The 22,636-nt window shown below is 40.8% G+C and overlaps 1 protein-coding gene across 2 annotated transcripts in view; it reads left to right on the forward strand.

Annotated features, from left to right (window-relative positions):
• Positions 1-22,636, forward strand: part of TBL1X (transducin beta like 1 X-linked) — a 196,804-nt gene that overhangs the window by 134,436 nt on the left and 39,732 nt on the right. For both annotated transcript variants that reach the window (XM_033051951.1, XM_033051952.1), the window contains one exon: positions 4,799-4,906. In XM_033051951.1, coding sequence (XP_032907842.1) covers positions 4,849-4,906 — 58 coding nt within the window. In that variant the 5' untranslated portion in view covers positions 4,799-4,848. The remainder of the gene's footprint in view (positions 1-4,798; positions 4,907-22,636) is intronic.

The raw sequence follows: 22,636 nt of genomic DNA on the forward strand, positions 1-22,636 counted from the left end.
CCAGAGCAGCCATCTGATAAATTTCTGTCAGCAGGGCTGGATGCACAAATGGGAAGTACCCAAGTTCCTATTTAGGTTTCAGGTTTAGGTTTTAGTTTTGGTGTTTTCCCTAAATGTCTGACCTGTTTCTGCCTTCCTGAGGGGAAGACTGACTGGTAATTCCCAGTCTCTGTGGATGGCATGCTGGCTCAAGTAGCAAATGTGAACTCATTTCCCAAAATAACCTTGGCTGTCCCCTGCACTGGGGTTGGCCTGGAGGGCAGGACATGACCATGGAGGACCCAGTGTCCATCATGTAGAAAAGAGGCAGAGGAACTGAGTCTTTAGATGCTATTTCAAAATGGAAAAGATCATTTTCCCGTGATTCTTCAGCCAGATCACCCTTTTTTATGGCAGCAGTGCTAAAATATGCCTGGCAAAGGAAGAGCAATCCTTTGGAGTAAGGGGATGATGTGATATAAATAAACTATTCTTAGCTGACCTGACTATCACTGTGCTGAACCATGGCTATATGAGGACCCTTCTCCAGAGCCACTTGCATGACCCATTAGCAGGATTCCCAGTGCTCCAGGAAGGTTTAATTTGAGGACAGTGGTATGTTGGTGCGCAGAGCCAGAGCAGCTCCTGTGGCTGTCCTGGCTGCCCAGAGCACAGGGAAATGTGCTGCAGTTTTAACTTCACTGGAAGCAGTGAATGCCAGGTGAGCCATTTGTTTTAGCAAAAGACAAGCAGCCCTAGAAGCACGATGGTGGTGTTTGAGGTAATATCCCAGACTTTTAACCCTATATGGGAAGCATTTCTGCAAACCTGTCCTTATAGAATGAAGAGCTGAGTATTTATTTAAAATAAGTGTTACATTTAATTTTAAATTATCATGACAACCATCCATCCACTGATAGGGTTTGTATGTTTTGCATCCATTGTATTTTAGGAAGTCTTAATTGGCTCAAGTCACATGTTTGGGCATTCTTAAATATCTACAGGATCACAGGCCAAATTTTTAAAGTGAGGTTGAAGTAAATAGCACTTCCCATTATGTGTACAGTAATTTCACGAATACAAGCCGCACCAATTTGACCAAAAGTTTGGTGGAAACCCGGAAGTGCGGCTAATATTCGAGGGCGGCTAATACATGGACAATATTCTAAAAGCTGCCAACACGGAAGTGAGAGCCCGCGGCAGCCCCAAGCCAAGCTGGAGCCCGGCCGGCCCCGGCTGAGGTGGGAAAGCCTGGCAGAGGTGGGGCCAGCAGTGTGGGGGGCGGGCGGCTGAGCCTGAGCCAGCAGGGCGGGGCAGGGGGGCGGCAGAGCCCGGGCCAGCAGGGCGGGGGAGCCCGGGAGAACTGGGGCTAGCAGTGCAGGGGAGCATGGCAGAAGCAGGAAGCCGGGCGGGTGGGGCTGCCTGGCTGCGGGGGAAGCCCAGCAGAATCGGGGCCAGCAGCGTGGGGGAGCCCGGCGGTGCGGGGGCCTACAGTGCCGACCAGGGTGAGCAAACGCAGCAGCAGGGCGGCTGGCCCGCCGGCAGGACGAGCAAACGCGGCAGCAAGGCGGTGCTGACGGGAGAGGGGGGCCAGTGAGCCCGGCGGCGGCTGCAGCACCACCTAGCCGGCCCCGTCGGCAACCATGAGCGGGCCGAGCCTTCCTGGCCCCGCCCCGAGCCAGTAAATCCCGCTCTGCCGCGATCCTGTTACTAATTGGCCAATTTGTGAAAGCTGCGCACGGATTCTCGCTACGAACGAAAGTGCGGCTAATATTCGGGGTGCGGCTTATCTATTGACAAAGACAGCAACATTGTCGAGGCACCGGGGGTGCGGCTTATACTCTGTGCGGCTTGTATTCGTGAAACTACTGTAATTGGCTGCAGGAAAAAGTGTTTCAAGTAAAGAAAGTTCAAACATGTTTGAATGCTTTTTGCTAATCCTCCTGACATTTTGAAGAATTAAGATGTTACTGCTGGTTTAAATGTGAAGCGTCTCCAAAGGCACATCAGTGTTATTTATAAACTGCACTTCATTTCTTTTAAAAAACTATTAATCTAGGTAATACCAGTTGTCAGTAACAAAAGGAGGCCATCAGTTAGGAGAAATAAATCTATCGGAGTGGTGACCAAAAGTTTCTGTGATTTCCTACAGAAGTTTACATTTCTACATTTAAAAAATATGTTGAGGGGAAGGCTAGTTATTTGTTCCTTACAAATCTGTCTTGGAGATACACAAAACATAAGGATATTCCTCTCCTCCCCACCATGTCTTTTTTTATTTGGACTTTTATTTGGACTGTTTATTTGCAGAGAAGGAGGGAATCAGAAAAAGCTTTAATGAAATTGAATGTGGTCAACCACATTTCTAATGAATAGATTTCTCTGGGTAAAAGCCAAAATCTGTGTCAAAATCCTTAAAGCTGTGTCTTGCTTAGGAGGGGTGAAAACTTTACAGTTGTGTATCTGATGGCTACACTGGCATCTGTGGGAGAGAAGAAACCTTTAATATATGGGTAGAGATCATCTGGTTATTTGTGGCATGGTGACAATGTGTGTATGAAGATATGATCTGACACATGTGTCAAAGTATTGTAAATTCAACTATTACTGAGTGTACTTGGGATTCTGATACAAAGGTAGATGCTATAGAGGGGTTTTTTCTGGAGCTGGGAGACTGTTTTGCAATCACACTGATTTTCTCTGCTTTTAATTAATTTAAGGAAAGTCATCTTTAGAAAAACAAACAAAACCCAGCATTCTTCCTTTCCTTTGCCACCCTTTTCCCAAAGCAACCCTCTGCATATGGGAAATACCATGTTAATATCTGAAATTGTCAGGATGCATTCAGAAATGGCATTTGAACGTCTTGATTTTTTTTTTTTAATAAAGTTCATCTTACCACAGAGTACGTCATTGCTGAAACTGAATTTTTGTAAGCGGTTTCATCTTTACCAACTTTCCTACCACCAAACTCTGAAGCAGCTATTTTTAAAAATGCTTTTAAAAGTGGGTTGTTTTTTTTTTCAACCCACAGCTATCAAATTCTTTTGATTTATTACTATCATGAGCATAGCAACGATACAGATGTATTTTAAACACACAGAGATGAAAATGGCTTTAACTGTTGCTGTGAATGTCTGTCTTGTTCTTCATTGTACGGCAATGATTATGCAAAAAGGGCACAGGAGGTTAGTAATTATTCAGGTCCAAGCCTGTTTATCTGGAAGAAGTACATATAAAGTTAGACTGGAAGTGGTGCTTTCACTGTTTGCAGTTGCCAACCTTGGTAACTTCAGTCCTAACCATGATCAGTGCTTCCAGTCTCCTAACCATGTGGCAGAGAAGTTTGAGCCCATTTTACAGATGGGGGATTGAGGAGAAAAGAGACTGAGTGGCTTCCCAGGGCAATACGTGGCATGTGTGACGGGAATGGATGTTGGATACAGCTGATGCTGTCCTCAGCCAGAATCTTAGCAGCAAGCATTCATCCTTTCCAAAGGAGATGAAATTTTCCTTACGGAGACCAAATGATTTTCAGTACTTTGTTTCATCTTGTTGTCCAAAAAATGCAAACTGTAACAATTAAGACTCAAGCATTTGAGGAAGATGTCTGCCAAATTAGCAAGCTATGGTTTCATAAGAAAAAAACAGCATCCGAACTATTGATGAAATACAACCTGGGATAATAAAAGGCTTACCAGGGTTCGAAAGACCTCCATTTACATAAATATGCAAAGACATCTGTTACAGTCATGAGTGACCTGCTGGTTTAAACCATCAGCAGGGGAGGCGTCCTCGATCACCATCGCCGCCAGTAGCAGGTGCTACTTTAGGCAGCAGGAATTACTGAAGAGGTTTTTGATGAACAAAGATGACCTTTCCACTTGCCAAGAAGAGACATACGGGAAATCGAAACCCCCGGCACACGCCTACACGCGGTCATTTGTACGCGCAGTGAGCGCCCCGTGTGCGCCAAAGCTCTGTGTGATCACTTAGAGGTATGGTGTGGCTGACACAGCTGCAAAGTTTATGTCTGAAGAGTACTTAGGTCTTTTGAAACCAAACTACTTAAGTCAGATTCCCAAACAGGAATGAATCATCAAGATTTAATGGAAAACGTTCAAAACAAATTTATCATCTAAAGCCAGTGTTTTTATTACCAGAGTATATGCCCAAAATAGTAATGTAAAACCGTCATCCTGAAGATTGCAATTACTTAAATGAAAAATTGGAGTTTAATTCTTGCTCAACATTATTCAACAGAGGCATTATAATATTACAGCTTTATATAATGCAAGGGTATTTGTCTTCCTTGTAGGCTCAAGGTATATGATGTTCTCGCTCCCTTCTGCCCCATTCATTGCATAATATGGTTTTGTAAGGAAATAATCTGTCTCCTGTGGACAAGCAACTGAACAAAAAACTGGATTACAAATCCAGAGCTGCAAAAATATTATAATTTGGTGTGTTATACGTGACTAACTTTTTCAGCAATTCTGAAAACACAGAGTAAAAAGAAGTCTCCGAAGAACCTGTAGTAAAGCCACACTACTAGTGAAGGAGTTGACATTAAAGAAGTCTTCCAGTATTTAAAATGCTCTCTCTGACTCTCTCATCTATGTTAAATACTGAATTGTACTAAAAGATGCAGTACAGTACTTGATTCATAATATTTAATGGATGCCTCACATTGGGACATTACAGCTCTAATAACTTTATGACATCTTTAAATACCTTAATTCCCACCTCTGTTTTGATATCACATTTCATAGTGAATTAAGATAAAACAAAACTTGTTCTTTTCTCTCCCTTTGAACAGAGCGTGGATCACACTTCTCGTAAACCTCATCATATTGAGGTTGGGCTAAGATGAGCATAACCAGTGACGAAGTGAATTTCTTGGTGTATCGCTATCTCCAGGAATCGGGTAAATTCCTTGTCTTTCTTCATAACTTCTGGTCATAAATGGAATGGGGAAATTGCTTTTTTGCATGATATTCCTCTAGGAATGTTTCCTTGAGTGTTTCAGGCTGACAGACTAAATATTTCTTGCACAAACCCCTGTTTCTTTGAAATCATTGACTACAACATAATAAAAGTGCAAACATGCACAGGTACAAAATAAACATTGCAGTTAGGCAAAACAAGAAGTAAATAAAATGATGTTAACAAATCGTTTGATAGTTATATCATGTCAGCCAAAGTCATTTTTGGCAGCACATGCAAAAATACACATGTATGTTGTATCTTTTTTTCCTTAGCAATGTGAAATTGTTTACACTGGGTTTATGTTGGCTCTAAAGAGAAATTTGTGTGCAAGTTTCTGATGGTTTAGACCATTCTTAGGGTAATTAAGTATGTAAACTGTGCTGCACAAGTGTCATCATGGCTCTGTCTTCATACCACTTCCATCTCTACCTGTTTTGTATTGGAAAATACCACAGGGCTTTAAAATCTTCTTAAAAAATTAAATTTAAAATTATATTTTGGGTTTGTTTTATATCCATAGTCTCTTTCCACTCTTTGACTGCAAGAAGTAGAGAGTGTCTTAGCTAATGGAAAACGTTCTGTTACTGTAGAGATGGTAGGGGAGCTGAGAAACATTGACAAAGGCTTTGTAACCAGAATCACAGTTTACTTGGTACTGACCCTATGTTTTGTGTTGGTAAAAGCAGAATTGACTAAAAATATTTCATGTTTAACATGCTGAAACAAACAAACAAAAAGATCTATGGAAAATAGGTGTCACCCTGTCAGAAGACTTGAAGCCAGTTCTAGAATAAGCCCTCAAGACCCAAGAGATGACTTGTACACAGAACCAGAATCCAGCAGGTAGCAGATACTGCCTTAGCCTGCATCTGTTGCTCACTACAGCTGGTATTCATTAGGTACATTATTTTGAGTTGTTTCTTCCACTTGCAAGACTATTTCAATCCCAGGAAACTGGATCCATATTAAAAGAATCTCCACTTAAATTAAGAAGATTTATCATACTTTTTTAGGGTTTGGTTTTTTCAAACAGTTCTTCAAGAGTTGGCCTGTGTTAGCTGTTGTCTCACACTCTCTAATACTGGAGCTTATAAAAAGTTGTCTAGATCAGGTGTGCAAACAGATGAAAGAAAAAGAGGAACTAACAAAACTAAAATTTCATCCACACTAAGTTTACTTTTAAGAATAAACCATTGTGTAACTCACTGGAAAGAACTTTTAAACACTAAGACCAGTGCACCAATGGATGTAATCAAAGCATAAAGAATCCTGAAGTTATTTTACATTGTTACATTTGGTTTGTAGGAGATTCTGAACAAGTGTGTTAATACAGTAACTTTTCCTGATGTGAAAAAACCCTTTTTATTCTTCTTGATACATCAGGAGGTTAGTGTTGTGTAGTGATTCAGGAGGCTTTACAAAGTCAATCAAGAATGGTGGGATCAACCAAATGTCAGGAAAATGTTACTCTAGGTAGCATCTCCCACAAGCAAGCAATCACTTTTGCCATTTTACAGGAAACCTTACATGCAAATGTATGTTAATGGCAAGTTGTACTGCTCTTATATTCTTATCTAGAGGGTGAAAAAATTTTATTATTTAATCCACACATGTTGAAGACATTCACAAAAACGTCATATTTCCACTGTTATGTTGTATTTTACACATATAAGAGAGCGGAAATTGAGGTTAAATATTTGAAGAAGTATTCAAATATGCTTCAAACTGAAATCTATTGAAATATTGAAATCTAGATGAATGAAATCTAGATACGAATGTGGTAGATATACCTGACAGTTTGTTAGGAATGCCATTCAGCAAACTAGAGCAATAACCAATGATGAATACACTAATCTGTTAAAAAAGCTACATTTAGTTTGAAACCTTTTTCCTACAGTCATTGTTTTTTCCAAAGAAATTTTTATATCTGTATTTTCAGATGAAGTAAGGCAATAAGACAGAAACTGTTACACAGTATTTTGGCTTTCCACCTGCTACTATAAATGCCATAAGATGCAACAGCAAATGAAAAATATTTAATCCACAGCCTCAGAAATAATGCAGTCCAGATTTAAAGGGCTAATGTTGAAATACAGCCTGAATTTAAACCTGTACAGTTTAAGGAGTTTGTCAAAAACAGGGTTGTCACACTGATTATTTGTTAGCCTTTTGAACCCAAAGCTTCTAAAACTTTTATCAGACACAACCATGAATGTTGCTTACAAGACCGTACAAAAGTTCGCTTCTTTTTTTTCAGGTATCTTTAATCTTATAGTGTAAAACTTTCAGGCTTTCCCATAAAGTGTAGGCAAATGATGGGAGGAAGAGAGAAATAACAAAGGAGATACATATGGCAGAATAAGTATCTGAAAAACAAAATGTCCTTATAGCATTTCATGTATTTTGCATCTGCAAGATACAGAAGCACTTGAGATTCTTTAAAGCATTGTAGCAAAGATGCTGAAGGGAGCTCAGCACTTCATTATGAAGATGCTGGCAGGTGATTCTGATTCTAGTAGGAGTTCAGCTCTTGTAAACTTGAAGTTAGAAGTGAAATTCAGTAATTATATATTTCCTCCTTAATTTTCTGTCAGACCAGAAACCTTGCACAGGAGAGTATTAATAGAGTTGAACTGTCCAAACCATTATTGTTGCTTTTTAACAAAACTTGGCATACTGAGGAGAGTTTCAGTGAACTGGAAAAAGCAAATGTTGTGCCAGAATTTTTAAAGGTTAAACAAAAATGATCCAGGTAATCATAGGTCAAGGACAATCATTGGAAGGTGGAGACTAAATATCTCCAACAAATCTGAAGAGATGACATCATGCCAAATGCCAACCAGCAAGTTTTTATGGATAATAGATCTTGTCAACCGTACTTGAATACTGCATTTTTTGAGATCTGAAATGAAGTTGACAGAGATAACTGTGCTGACATTAATACACTTAGACTATTTTATGACATTTATTTAGTCTTGTTGACACTATGGTTTAAACCAAAATAAAATAATCAGTGTAATCCAATGTTACCAAATGGATTAAAAATCAGATAACAGAAACATCTTGAGAAGTGATTATAACTGGGGAGTATTCATCTCAAGGGTTACTTCTAGTGGGAAGTCACAGGAATCTCTTCCTGGCATAATGCTACTCAACAGCTTTATTGGTTACCTGGAGGGAAATATAAAATTATTACCAAGTGTATCTGCAGATGGAATTAAATAGTAAGTTGTGGCATTTGGTGAGTTATACTGACTAATCATGGTTTAACAGAAGGAAGTGCAGCCAGGGAGAGTGCTTTGAGTTGCCTGCTGCTGGAGGAGCCGGCTGGAGAAGAACCCTGGTGCAGGGCAAGTGCAGTCAAATCCCTCACTTACAAGGCAGGGCTCGGACAAGTTGAGGCTCTAAATGTTTAGCTCTATTGAAATAAGTGAATAGTTGCCTCTTCACACAGGTGACTGTTTCAGTGCTTATCTATGCCCAGAAAATCAAAGCAGTTTATCATAATTTCCATTTATGCTCCATGGCTTAATGTCATAGGAATTTCACCATTAAGGTGACGAGGTGTTAACCACTTCCACAGTAAGACCATGAATGCCCCTTTCTCGAGGTTCAAAGAGAACAAGTGTTTATTTTCAGTTCAGGGTTATCTCTTCCTATCCAAAGTCAAGTCTTGCAATGTCTAGTTTTCTCCTTTTTTATTACAAGCTTTTTTCAGTGCATGATTTAAGGGGGTCATTCTTAAAAGTGCTGAGGCCTTTCAAGCATTGATTATCTCAGGAGTCAAACCTCTTAAAGTCAGGTTATATTTATTTGTAGGTGTCTTGATACAAAGTCTACTTTTAAATGAAATGTTGGTCTGGGTTAGGTACATCTACGCGAAGAGTGTACAACCAGTGTGGAAGTAGGAGCACAAAGTACTCCTGTGGTGGACACAGCAGGTGCATTGATGAAAGTGAAGCAAACTATACCAAGGTAGCCATGATTCTGGCATCCAAATTATGTTAATTGCAATTGATAATAGATAATACTAATACTAACTTAATTGTATTAACTTTGCACTTCTTCAAACACCTGAGAAATATACTTTTGCTAGCAACCATCTGACATAGTTCTTCTACTGGTTTTCTTTAGCTTCTGAAAAAAAAATACAGAATTCATAATGTAGAGTTTTCCTGTTCCATTTTTTCCAAAAGACAAACAGATAATTATTTGTTCTTTGGAATGGAAGTCAGAGTAGTATAATGCAATGAGGAAATTTCTAAGAATTGAGGGAGGACAACAAAACCAAAGGAAATCAAATTTCTCGCATATTTTTTAAGCTAAAATGTGTTGTCATCTGTTGTGAGTGCAAATCCTGTCATCAGTCCAAATGCTACAATAAATTACCTTCCCTACCCAGCCCAACGTGTCAATTCAGTTATTAAAGCTTTTTCAAATTGAGTATTTTTGATGTATTGATCATTTAACAGTGTTCCTTTTCTAGCATTTATATGCATGCTGCATTTTCTTCTCTGAAAATCAACTCCCCAGTTGCCCGTGGCTTACACTGTTCTCTAATAGAACATTTATTATCTTGCAATGACTGGTTAGAGTTAAAATTGTGTAAGTTTCCATTTTCACTCAAATTTTTACTTTTTTGACTTGAATTTTTCCATGTTTTATGACACACCCTTGATAACTGTTCCCCAGTGTATAATCTGCACCATGTACAATCTGTACCACATCTGAGACAATAAAAATAGTTGCTAGATGCTTTTGCTAAAAAACATGTCAGTGAAATTTTTAGATGCCGACTTGGGACAATTTACCATTTTATTTTAGAATTTTCATTTGTTTTCTTCCCAAACATAAAAATGAAGACAGCTAATAAAAGGGTTTTTTCCCCCTCTGTAAATTCAGGATTATAGCAGCACATTGGTCTGGCTAGTTGACAGATTGTACTTATTTTCCTAGAAAAAAATATTTTCTCTCAGGTTTTAAGCATCAATTCAAGGGCATAGAGCAAAGAGTTTCTGTGAGTCACAAAAGTCTTTGTAGTTAGGCATGTGTAAATATGGGCTTTTCCTGTTAACCACATCCAAGGCATTTTGCTGTCATTTTGCCTTTGGAAAATATGAGACGATCCAAAATGTGGATATTATGATGTTTCTGGGATTTCATCCTTGTGATGAAACTAAATACAAATAGTTGGAACAGTACTAAATTACTTTTTTTCCCAATGACATTTGCAAGATTTTTTAAAAAGGAAGCAACAAAATTTTAAGGAAATTACCTTTTTTATTGAATAACTCTTTTTCAACATAGAAATTTTACAGCAGCTGTAAATATCACAGTTTGCTTGCATAAGTTCTCAGGCAGTGGGGAATGACTGAAGATCAGTATTCTGTTCTTTTGAATTCGTGCCTGATGCAACAGTCTTTACTTACATAAGCCTGTGTAATTTTTCTCTGAAGTCCATACTTTGCTTGCATGAGGTATGTTTAGAGTATTTTTGAACAACTGTGTATGGCACAGAGTCCCTGAGTCAGAGACGAGAGACGTGCATGTTGAAAATAATTCAGATTAAGCAAAGCATAAAAGATTGGCATATATAGGTCAGCTAAATTTGCTTCAAAGCTAACTGCTTCCTTTGTGTAGGAAGACTGCTGCAAGGAAGAAGAGGAATGTACAGTGCATGGTTTTTTTCTTAAATTTTTAAAATTTATACCTTGAAGAATAATTCATTAGAAGAATTAATCACTTGGTCAGTAAAGGCAGTTGTCCAGCGTGGCAGTGTGTACTGATGGCAGAGTCACTGGATAATGATTTTTCTTTTGCCTTTTTTTTGTATTTTCTTACAGTTTGGCTCATTAGGATCATAGGAGGGCTCGGTCTGGATAGTATCTCAGGAGATGACAGAATCAGAGAATAGTTCAGGTTGGCAGGGGCCATTGGGGATCATCTAATCCATCTCCCCTGCTCACAGCAGGGTCAGCTGCAGCAGGTAACCCAGGGCTGTGTCCAGTTGGGTTTTGAATATCTCCTAAGGATTGAGAGTCCACACCTTCACTGGACAGCCAGTTCCAATACGTTTATCACCACCACAGTTAAAAATGGTTTGTTTCAGTGGAATTTCACTGAAATTTTGTTTCATTTTGTGCTGATTACCTCCTATCACAGGGCAGCACTGGAAAAAGTGCCCATCCTCTTTGCCTGTACCTCTCAGGTATTTTTGCACATGGATAACATCCTCTGTGAGCCTTCTCTTCCCCAGGCTGAGCAGTCCCAGTTCTCAGCCTCTCCTTGTATGGCATATGCACCAGTCTGTTGATTATCTTTATAGTTTTTCACTGGACTCTCTGCAGTGCATCCCTGTCTCTCTCTTACTCAGGAGCCCAGATGTGGATACAGCACTCCAGGCTTGTCTCACCAGTGCTGAGTAGAGGGTGAGGATCCCCTCCACTGACCTTCTGGCAGTGCTTTTTGTGGTACAGCTCAGGATGCTCTTGGCTTTCTGTGCTGCAAGGACACGCTGCTGGCTCATGTTCAAGTAGTCCAACCTCCTGCTCAGCCCTGGAGAGCCTCAAAGATCCTTTAAACAACCTGTACAGAAAGGTCTGCAGGGCAGTCACTGCAATGTTCCCAAGGCTCTGGGCGCAGGTGTGCTCTCAAAGCAGGGATGATGGAGACCTTTTGTTTGCTGAGGGAAAAATGCCTCCTTGAAATGACAGCCTGCCAGGCAAAGATAAAACACACATTTTAGTGTTGGTTCGGTAACAATCTGTGGCTGCATTATTTGTGTTGACATGCGTGTTGCTGCAGTCTCGTGGGCCTCGTGTGTCCTGCCTGCAGCACAGAGTGGCTGTAGCTCACAGACCGAGCTCAGAGTAAGGGCACTGCTGAGCTTCTCTTTGCACAGCTCCCTCTGTGCTGCTATAACTGACTGCTGACCAGGTATATATAAATACATAAAGGCATATTTTTTAAAAAATAAATATATATATATAAATAAAGTGGTACATTTTGCAAGGGCATACATAAAAACTGAGTGTTTATACCTCACCCTAAAATTTCTGTCCCTCAATTTTCCTGTTTGAAAGCAAAGTTAATATTATGAACAGCACCTCAAAGCAGATGTTGAATTTTCATAGTCCTAAAATGTATTGAAATCCTCTGAGTAAAAAGTATTTCATGGATACTGGGACAATATTTGACATTCTTTTTCAGTTATTTCAGAGTATTATTTATGAATTTATGGGTGAATATATCCCCAAAAGCAGGATGAATGGGATGCTAGCTATTTTTCAGGAGCTGATGGTTAAGACTGAAGGCAGGGATTCTTTCAGCTTTTCAGCTGTACAATAGTGAAATTTCAGAGCAAAACAAGCTCTACCTTTAATTCTCATGGCTTAGCACAGACTTGATTTGTGGGCATGCAGTCCTATTTATGTGATGCATTATCCTTTCTAGGGCCAGCCTACCCAATTAAAGTAAAGTAACTTCAGGTTTTGATCCAGATCTTTGATTTATTGCAAGTTGACTATAGAACCAGCCAAGAACCATAGAACCGAAAGTTACAAGAGTTTTCATGAATTATTTTAGATAAATAAGGCCACAGTGTTGTTCTAGGAGTGCAATACATGTTAAAGTGGCTGTTGGATAAGAACACTTATGAAATTTGACACAAAAATTGTTTGCTTTAAATCAAACTATTTCATAGAAGTCACCTCAGAATGAATGTTCTTATATGACATGAAACCTTCTGTAACAACACATATTTCATATAGTATAATATATATATATAATGCCCCCAGCATAATATTTTTGTAGTAAAATAATATATTATCAAAAGGGTACATAAGGGATTTTAATAAACCACAATCCTTTTTTTTAATATCTCCTCTACTTCTCTGTATTTGTTTTAAACTGGGTAGTGACTGTATGGGCCTCATCCTGAATTTGAAATTATGCTTCATTGTTTGAGAATGGATTATGCTGAAAAGACAAATCCATTTCTAAATTAAGAACTGTATTATTATGCGCAGTTTCTCTCTCTGGTAGTAAAGATATATTCTCTTTGTAAACAAGAAACACATTTTAAGAAAATCAGGGTCAACATTAGAAGGCAACAAGTTTTGTTGGACTGCAGTTCCCAAAGCTTTGTTTAAACTTCACAATGCTACAGATCTTGCAAAGAATGAAACTGAGCACCTGTGCAAGTCAGAACCAAACTGGACACTTTTTTCACAGAGCAGTGAATATGTCCTTGCAGTATTTGATGGTTGACTTCTCAAAATCCAAATTCTGTGATGGCGAGGGAAGAATATTTTCACAGGTAAAGAGGTAATTTGGTTTGTCCTGCTTTGTTCTGGTAAATTTTCAAAAGAATTTAATAGGCTCTATGAGACCCATTTTTATGGCTTTATATGCACAGAGTTGTGACTTTTGTGTCCAGATATTTCTTTATATACAAATGTATAAACAATATTTTCAAATGTTCAAATGCACCTCAAGAGGTCTGTTTGAAAATTTCATTCTATTTACCCTGTTTCATAATTGGTGCAGAAGCTTTAAGTTCATGTGAAGGAAATAAATACACTGAGTGTTTTGGGGTTTTGCCATTTGCAAAATCCTTCTTACCTCATATTTCCTTCTAGGTCTCTTCACAGTTTTCTAAACTTGACTATTTCAGTTTTTCTTTGGTTGCTGTACAGTGTTGGATCTTGGACACTGAGCAAACACAGTGATTTTTAAGTTACACAAACATAAACAATTATACCTTTACAAATTTATTCCATGGTACAAATTTTGGTTCTGATCACTTCATGTCCTGTTTTTTAAAGCTTGCAAAAACACCGTATTTTTAGGGTATTAAGAAAATAGCATGTTGGGTAGAAGGCAGATGTCTAAAGGTCAAGATGACTTTGCTGGTAAAACCAGTGCAGTCCTACACATTTCTCACTTTACTGCTTTTCAGTTTGAGTCTCCAGGCCCAGTGGAACTTTGCAAGTTTTGCTAATAACCTCTATGCTGAGAACGTTCTGCCTGCACAGCCAAGGTGCTTACAGACCACCCTCCTCACACCCATCCTGTGTTAGGGCTCTGTTTGTAGTCACCATCCACAGAAACCTTCCTGGTGTTTGGTTCCTGAATGTCCCTTGAGTGTCATCTGTGGTGTCCTGCTTACCACCTGTTAGAGGTGTTTGCTGGAGCAGAGACAGTAACATAGCTTAAGGAAAGTTCATACGACCACGTAAACATGATCCTTAAAATTATGCATGTCTCTTTCTTTGGATGTTTGGTTGCACAGACAGGGCTAAAAGATAACAGCATCCCATTAATTGAGGAAGAAAAGAATCTTTTCATCCTTGTGGCCTTCATAAGCTGTGTCAAACTTTCATAGTTGCAATAAGTGCTAAATCTGTACTGATATTTATTTGCAATTGTCATTCTCATTTACATAGAGTGACTGAAAAAGGGGATTATTTCAGACCTTATTTTCAAGAGATTTTTATAAGTTCCTCTTTCCATTGCTTGTGCTCTGTTTTCTGTCTGTATCGTATTTCTCTCTTTGTTAATTTGCAGCCCTCAGAAAGGTTAAACAGTGAGTGCCAAGTACCACTCATCAAAAGATCATTTCCAAGTTGTATTAATCTTCTCCAACATACTTTCCTGCATGAAAAAGTAAAAAAAATACCTGCCAAAAACATTCTTTGGCACATAATAAAATAATTTTGGGTAGCAGACATTTACTCTGAATTCTTGGCAGAAAGCAAACAGGTCCAATATCCAAGAAAAAAGGGCGTAACATTTAATATTAGTGAATAATCACTCTACAAAACTTTGGGTAACTAGACATACTGTAATTTTACCTACAGCTAGGAATCCTTTCTTTATATTTCCCAGTGACTGTGAAAGAGCTTGTAATATCGAAAACATTTCCCAGTGTTCTGGAAATAATTTTAATCATTTAGCAATCCTGATCTTGAAACAAATGTGCAAGCCCTATTGTTCAACTGATTTTTCTAAAAATATATTTCAACTGCAGTTCTCTACTTTAAATTGCTAATGTGTGTCCTTGTTAAGCCCTTTATGTAATTGCAAAGGTAACTCTTCAAAATAAGCAGACGCTGCCAAAACCAGAGAGGTACTGAGAAACATAAACCTCAACCAAGAGAAGAATCTCAGTCTGTTGTGAATAATAAGCAAGATCTGGTGTAGGATTCTTGTCCACCATTATTTTTTGTACTTGTTAGTAGAATCTTACCAGTGGCTTAAGGCAGCAGACACTTACTGTGACCAAACATATTTCAAAGAAACCAGTTGTCCTTTTTGAGAAGCCTTTGCATATATGTACACTGGGAGTTTATGACCATATTTTTATGGATACATAATTCAGTTTATACAAAAATCTAAGGATAAGGATCCATGTTGCATTCTCAGTTCTCACTCAGTACATCATATAGAAGAGAATATACTAGGCTAAGATGGCAGCTGCAGTCAAGTACAGTGAAGAGTATCACTGTATTCTCTCAGGCAATGGCAAGAAATTGCATCACTTGCCTCAGGAACTAGATTAGTATGTGCTAGGCCCTGAATTAAGAAAATACAGTTGCTCTAACTGAAGTTGTTTGCTTCTGGTTTTGCATACAGACATTGCATTCAAATCTGCCCTTAATGATACATGTGGCTTGCTTCTCTACATGATAAATCTGGACCTACAAAAGTCTTCATTTAACATTGACTGTATTGTTTGTACATCATTAGTTTTTGGAGGAAATTATTTTGTTCATGGTTGTATTTCACCGGGGGGTTTTTGTGGACTTTTTTTTAGCTGCTGTGATGGGGCTCTGATTTATTTCAGAACATCACATTGCACCACTCTGCCCTTCCTGCTTACATGGCACTCCAGGACCCAGATGTCAAACTTGGGGTGAATGTTTTTCCACTGCTTGCATCTGGTTCCTTTGGCAAGCAGCTGTGCGGGCAGCTTTGGAGTTACAGTAATTTCACAAATACAAGCCGCACCAATTTGACTAAGATTTTGCTCCTAAACCGGAAATGCGGCTAATAATCAGGAGCGGCTAATACAACCTCAGAAGTGCCTGCCAGAGTGCTGAGCCAAGCAGCTGCAAAGTCGGCATTTTGCGATTGTTACAAATCGCTACTTTGTTGCACCGCGGGTGGAGCCTGGCTCCCTGTAGGCAGCACGGGGGGCGGGGAGAGAGGCGGGAGAGCTCTCTTTCCTCCTCTGCCACAGCCCAGGGGAGAGACGGGGGGGGGCCCGGCGCCGCCATTGCTGCGGCCCGGGGAGGAGAGGGGGGACCCGGGCCGCCCCTACCGCGGCCCGGGGAGGGGGGTGGAAGCCCGCACCACCAGTGCTGCGGCCCGTGGAGGGGGGGGGAAGCCCGCGCCGCCATTGCTGCGGCCCGGGGAGGGGGGGGGGAAGCCGGCGCCGCCATTGCTGCGGCCCGGGGAGGGGGGGGGAAGCCGGCGCCGCCATTGCTGCGGCCCGGGGAGGGGGGGGGAAGCCGACGCCGCCATTGCTGCGGCCCGGGGAGGGGGGGGGGAAGCCGGCGCCGCCATTGCTGCGGCCCGGGGAGGGGGGGGGAAGCCGGCGCCGCCATTGCTGCGGCCCGGGGAGGGGGGGGGAAGCCGGCGCCGCCATTGCTGCGGCCCGGGGAGGGGGGGGGAAGCGCGCGCCGCCATTGCTGCGGCCCAGGGAGGTGGGGGGAAGCGCCCGCCGCCATTGCTGCGGCCCGGGGAGCCGACGGGAGCCCCGCGCAGCCATTGCCGCGGCTCGGGGAGCCGACGGGGTGCTTTGTCCCCGCCCGCCGCCGCCCCGGCAGGAGCGGGGAAACTCCGTCCCTGCCCGCCGCCGGCGCCACGGGCGCGGGAAAGCTCCCTCCCCGCCCGCTGCCGCTGCCGTAGGAGCAGGGGAAGCTCCGTCCCTGCCTGCCACCGTGGGGCAGCGCCGACCTGGGGTGACCGAGCCCAGTGGCAGCGGCGGCCGGCCCCGAGCTGCAGCACCGGGCTGGGCCACCTGGCCCCGTCAGCGGCCCCTAGCGGGCCGAGCCTGCACAGCCTTAGCTCAGCCAGTAAACCCCGCCCTCCCGCGGTTCTGTTAATAATTGCACGCGGGTCCTCGCTGCGAACGACAGAGCGGCTTATATTCGTGTGCGGCTTATCTATGGACAAAAACCAAAATATTTGCCAACACCCAGAGATGCGGCTTATAGTCAGTGCGGCTTGTATTCGTGAATTTACTGTACTTGAGTTTAGAAACACAGTAAAGCAATGATGGGATTGTGTGTGGACGTCTGCTCATCCTGCATGTGATTTTCTTTTGATTTTTCATCACTTCATGATGCTGTGGAATGTTTCTACTTGACGTGTCTGAATCTCCCAGGAATTTTGCCCATATACCCAATTATGGTCATAAAGATGACTTCTTTCCCCCTCGCAAACTCTTTTTTTTCCCCCCCGGCAGCCTGTATAACTGTAATCAGCTCTTACAGGCCTTCCATTCTTTTATGAATTGTACAAAGTTTCAGCAGTAGTGCCAGGTCAAGAGTTACATTAAAGAAAACAGGCACTTATGCAGCCAGAAAATTTGAGATTGCTGGTGGATCCCATTATAGCAACTGCAGGTTGATTCTCCTGAGCTAGTAGTTTTAATAATTTCTAAAACCTTGCTCGTTTTTGTCTTCCCTTTCTGTCAAATACTTTGAAGGGGCATACTGTGTTACTTCAGAGGTGAGGATTGGAGGAGCTTGTATTGGAAATTTCGAAAAATAAAATGTCAGAGAAATCAATTAAACAAGAAGTGGTGGTTATTTCCATGTAGAGATGGTTAAATTGTTGGACAAGAAAAAAAAAAAAAAAGGATTGTCAGATAGTTTATTCCTTTTCTTTTGTTTTTCTTCTCTCTTTCTTTTAAAGTAATAACATTGCTAATTTAGTGATTTCCAGAAATTGAATTTAAGGTCTCTGTATATGCAAACTTCAGTCTGGACTGCTGGAGTTAAAGAAATAGGAAAATTTATTGAAGGAAATTACACAGATCTCCATATGAAATCTCACTATTTTCCAGAAAAGAGGGCCACACTGAGGATTAGTTATACAAAGATTTGTAGGAACGGCTTGTTACTTGTACTCAGTGTTGGGATAGAGGCTGTTCATCATCAAGATGTCCAAGGTGTGTGTAAAAGGCAATTTGATGTTCATAATTCTTTATTCTCTGTTTGGTTGTACAGTAACAAATGTTTCAGTGAAGGATCTTACAGTGTGAATAATTGAACCGAGTAATTAGCAAATAACTGAAAAACACTTGGGTTTTATAAGTTATTTGTACAGCAAACTATTTAGGTTAACCAGAGAAAACTAAATCCACTTAGCTCACAAACAGAAAACTTTGTTCAACAGATTACTTCTCTATTGCTCATCCCCAAAGTAACCCCGAGTAACCAGCAAGGACTGCAACAGTTCAAGACGTTGGTTCAACAGACCCCTCTTTGTCATTCCCCTCACCTGTACAAATACAGCAGTAGGTACTGTAGCTGCTGCAATTCAAGGTTGCAGTTTTACAAAGACATGCTTTTTGTGGTGCTAAAGAGATTGGGATATGAAAGGAGCACTTGGTAGATGTCAATTTTAGCTGGATCTGTGAGTGCCAGATAAGCCAGCATGGGGAATACTCAGCATCACTCCAGTTGTGAGTCTAAAAGGAGGAATACTGTGCTCCCAGAAGAGGTGAGGCACATCTCTGGAGAAGAAAAGTCATTCCCTGGGCTGTGTGGCTCCCCAGTTGCCTTTTCTACACCTACATTTGACAGGAATTTCTGATGTGAGCCAGGCATATTGTAAACAATTAAAACTATGTAGCCTTCAGATCAAACAAGCATGCAACAAGCATCATTATGTTTGTTCGTTAAATAATACCTTGTCATTTTATGATCAATGACAAATGTAGCTTCAAAGGGAAGCCATTTTTAACTGAAAAAAGAGCAACCAAATGAAAAACCCTCCATCATCTCCATTTTTGCAGTTATAGCAAAACCTATCAGTGAAATTTTGCAAAACACAGTCCTACATATGCATTTTTTGGCACTGCCTAGGGCAAGAATTCCCAAATGGCTGTGTATGTACCACTGAGAGTATATACAGACACCTCAGTGTGGGAAAAAATATAGCACAGAACTGGGACCTGTTACCACTGTCAGTACAAAAAAAAAGTGTAGGAATCTCTCGATTAGGAATTTCAGTCAGTTTTCAAGTCTGTTTTTGACTTGTGTAACAATTTTTGAGATTGGGGGTCATTTAAGTAATTGTTTTCTGCATTTATTTCCTCTCTGCTTTTATGCTCTGTAAAATACTTCAACTATTCCACAGCTGATAAGTCGTCACGTTTCATACCAAGATCATCCCAAGATCTGCACTGTTCATTTGGGTATATTTTTCATGTATGGTAATGTATTTGCAGATTATGCATAGCTTGATGGATTCTGTTTTCCTATATTTTTTGAGGCAGAAAAAACCTGGAAGCCATTCTCTCAAGTCTGCTGAAAGATGCCTTTTAGGGCACTGGTCATGTCACAGCAAAAGCAATTGGTTCATTGCTATGAAACCTATTCAGTGTGGCAATGCTTTCTGCTCTTCAGCCCTCTGTGTTTATGCTTTTAACCTTAAAAGCTTTTAGTCTCACTGCATGGGTCTTCGAAGAGTTTATTGCACTAAGGTTTTGTTTACTGGTTCTATTTGAACAGAAATTGCTGTTTTATAGAGTGATTATTGCAGTCATCAGAGTGACAGAATTTATGAGGAAGAATGCATATGGACAGGGATTTGCAACTTTCATTCATTTCACTGCTGCCACAGCATTTTCAGTTTGTGTCTACTGTAATTTCACGTCATCCCCACCACATCCTTCCTTCAGATCCCCACTTGCCGAGCACCTTCTGTCTCTGCTCACGCTCCCCAGCTGCCTTGACAGACTGGAAGTGGGGGTGGTGCTTGTGTCTTGGCATTGTGTCCCCAGTGCAGTTTCATGATTTTAGAAAGAGGGCCAGGTTACAAGCTCACATTTTAAAAAAATTGCCTTTTCGTGAGACTGAACTATGGAGCTGCAACTTTGCTATGTAATTTAGTGTACTTGAATGCAGAGCCCTGAAGAGAACTGATGACATCTGGTAACTATGAAAGTAAGGCTCAGGTGATTCTACAGTGTTACCAAAAACCTGATGTAGGTATAACTTCAATGAGGATTTTGTTGACTATGTAAGGTAGTTTTAGAACGAGTTTATTTTCATATGAGCTTTATATAACTGCTGTAGTAGCAATGCAGTCAGGAGGGAATTAGCTGTCTGTTGGAGGACTGCTTGACATGTTTCTGTTGGGTTTGTTTTGTTTTTTTTAACTACACTTGTATGAGGGGTGACAAGCACCATCTCCAGCAGGACCCACTTAAGCAGTTTTGCTCCATTGATTTTTGTTAATCAGATCTTGTCTAATAAAATCTTAGGAAAGTCTCTCACAACTGCTGGAGGTGTGAGTGAGGTTGCTCCTCAGTGACAGTGTACCAGGAGTTTTGTGTTTCCTCATCTAGCAGGTGCTTTGGTAATAGTTTCTCAGCATCCAGAGAAACAGTAAGATAGCAAGTTTCATTGCAAAAACATAACTGAGTTTTGTACTGAGAAGTTTCTTCTCTCACATGCTGTGAGGTGAGTTGTGTTGCTCTCTGGGGATCAGGACTGAATAAAGAGGCTTAGCTGTGTGCACAATATCTGTCTCTGGCAAAGATGGGGCTTGAGATATGCCAGCAGCCAGCTAAAAGGTCTGTAAGATAAAAAATGCGATAATGACATGTCAGACATCATACTTAAGATTATGTCTGCCATAGATCCACAGTCATGGTTTTCCGCTTTTTTAATTTTTCCCTCTGTGTTTGTTGGTTGCCATTTTTATGCCATCCACCTGTTGTTTTAATCAGAGACCATGTTACAGTTTTCTGAGCTGTTGACTTGCAACCTAGCTGCTGGGTTTTTTAGCAGTCGTGGACAACAGCTCAGTTTTCTCATTCTTATGCAGATTTACCAATTTATCATGTATTAGTCATGTATTTTTAAGTTCGTTCTGTTTTAAGAAGATTGCGTTACCATTGTTGACTAATTCAAATACGCATAAATACAAATTAAGAGAGATCTGGTTCTCTAATTCTGGTTAATTTTATGCCATGTGTTTATAGATACACATAGAGATTTCAGTGATCAGTGTTTAGACCCTAGACCTCTCAGGTGCAGGCTGTGTATGCTCAGTGCTTGTTTTCTTCCTCATTGTGGTTCCCATTGTGTTTAGATGTCCTACAAAACTAATAACCAGAGAAAAAACACTGTCCTGCAGATCTTACAGTCTGTTTTGCAACAGGAGGTCCAGCAGCTCATAAACTAGACCAGGACATAAGGAGCAATACAGAATAAGAAATTGGAGTAGGGATTACATAAATGATACACTGCAGTTTTTCAGTCCGAGTTTCTTCATGTGTCTTTTTTTTATACCTTGTAATCCTATGGAATTCTGTTTATAGATGGAGCTGCCATTTCCTAAAAAGCGTCCAAAGCATCCCAAGCATTCCTCAAAACTCGAAGAGCACTGGGAAGGGAAATCAGGGTTGGGAGGGGAGAGAGTGGAAGCTGTTAGCCGGAAAAAGAGAAAAGCAGCAGCAAAATAAAATGTGTGTGGGGGAAGGGGAGAATCAGAGAAATACATACCTTGGTTTCAAATGTGGGAGGCATTCTGTTTCTCTGCTTGTTTTTGCTAGCTATCTCTGTTAATAATTGAGCTAGCTGGAAAAAAGCATCTTGAAAAGAGAGAAGGAAAGCACTGCTGTCAAACAAACCCAAAATCTCATCCCCAGCCTGCACATAATTGGACATTGCAGTGATACAGGGGAAATCCCTTAACGGACAAAACTATAAATGAAACTGGTCTTGACAAGGGGAAGAGGCACAGCTATATTTAACGGAAGTATTTTCATTTGAAAGCTGCTTTCTTTTTCTTTTTTTGAGGGGGGGGGTGGGGGGGGTTGTTGTTTGGTTTTGGTTTTTTTTCTTGTCTGTTGGTGGAGACCATGAGAGCTCTTTCTGTTTGAAACAGTGCATGGGTGGTTTCCCCAAGGCTTTTAATGTTAGATTAATGCTCTGGAGACAGTGTGATGATAAATGGATTCCTACAGTTATATCTACATCCTGTTCCCCCTCCCCCCTCCTGCAGCTGCCCCTCTGTACAGTCTCTGCAGCGCTCGCCTCCATACCCAGCAACAGTTCTGAGCAGCTTCAGACAGAATTTAAGGCAGCACTCTTTAAAATTTGTCTGCTAAAATTCGTTAATTTTCAGTGTTGTCACCTTCATTGCCGATTACTTACTCAGACAATGGCAAAAAATGCAACAGAGAAGAGAAAGACTTCTGGCTGAAGTACAGGCCACTTCACTGGCTTGTCATCTGCTGTGAGGCAGATCCCAGTTAATTACTTTTGCTATTGCTGTTCACATACAGAAAATAAGTTTACTGGGGTGGCCTTTTTGTAGTTTCACATTTTAATGGCAGTGCCCTACCCATCATATTGTACTAAACAATAAATGAGCAGGGAATTTGAAATCTCTTCCTTAGTATAATGGAATGGCTCCCCTG

The sequence above is a fragment of the Catharus ustulatus genome, chromosome 2 (genome assembly GCF_009819885.2).
Source record: "Catharus ustulatus isolate bCatUst1 chromosome 2, bCatUst1.pri.v2, whole genome shotgun sequence".
NCBI lineage: Eukaryota > Metazoa > Chordata > Aves > Passeriformes > Turdidae > Catharus > Catharus ustulatus.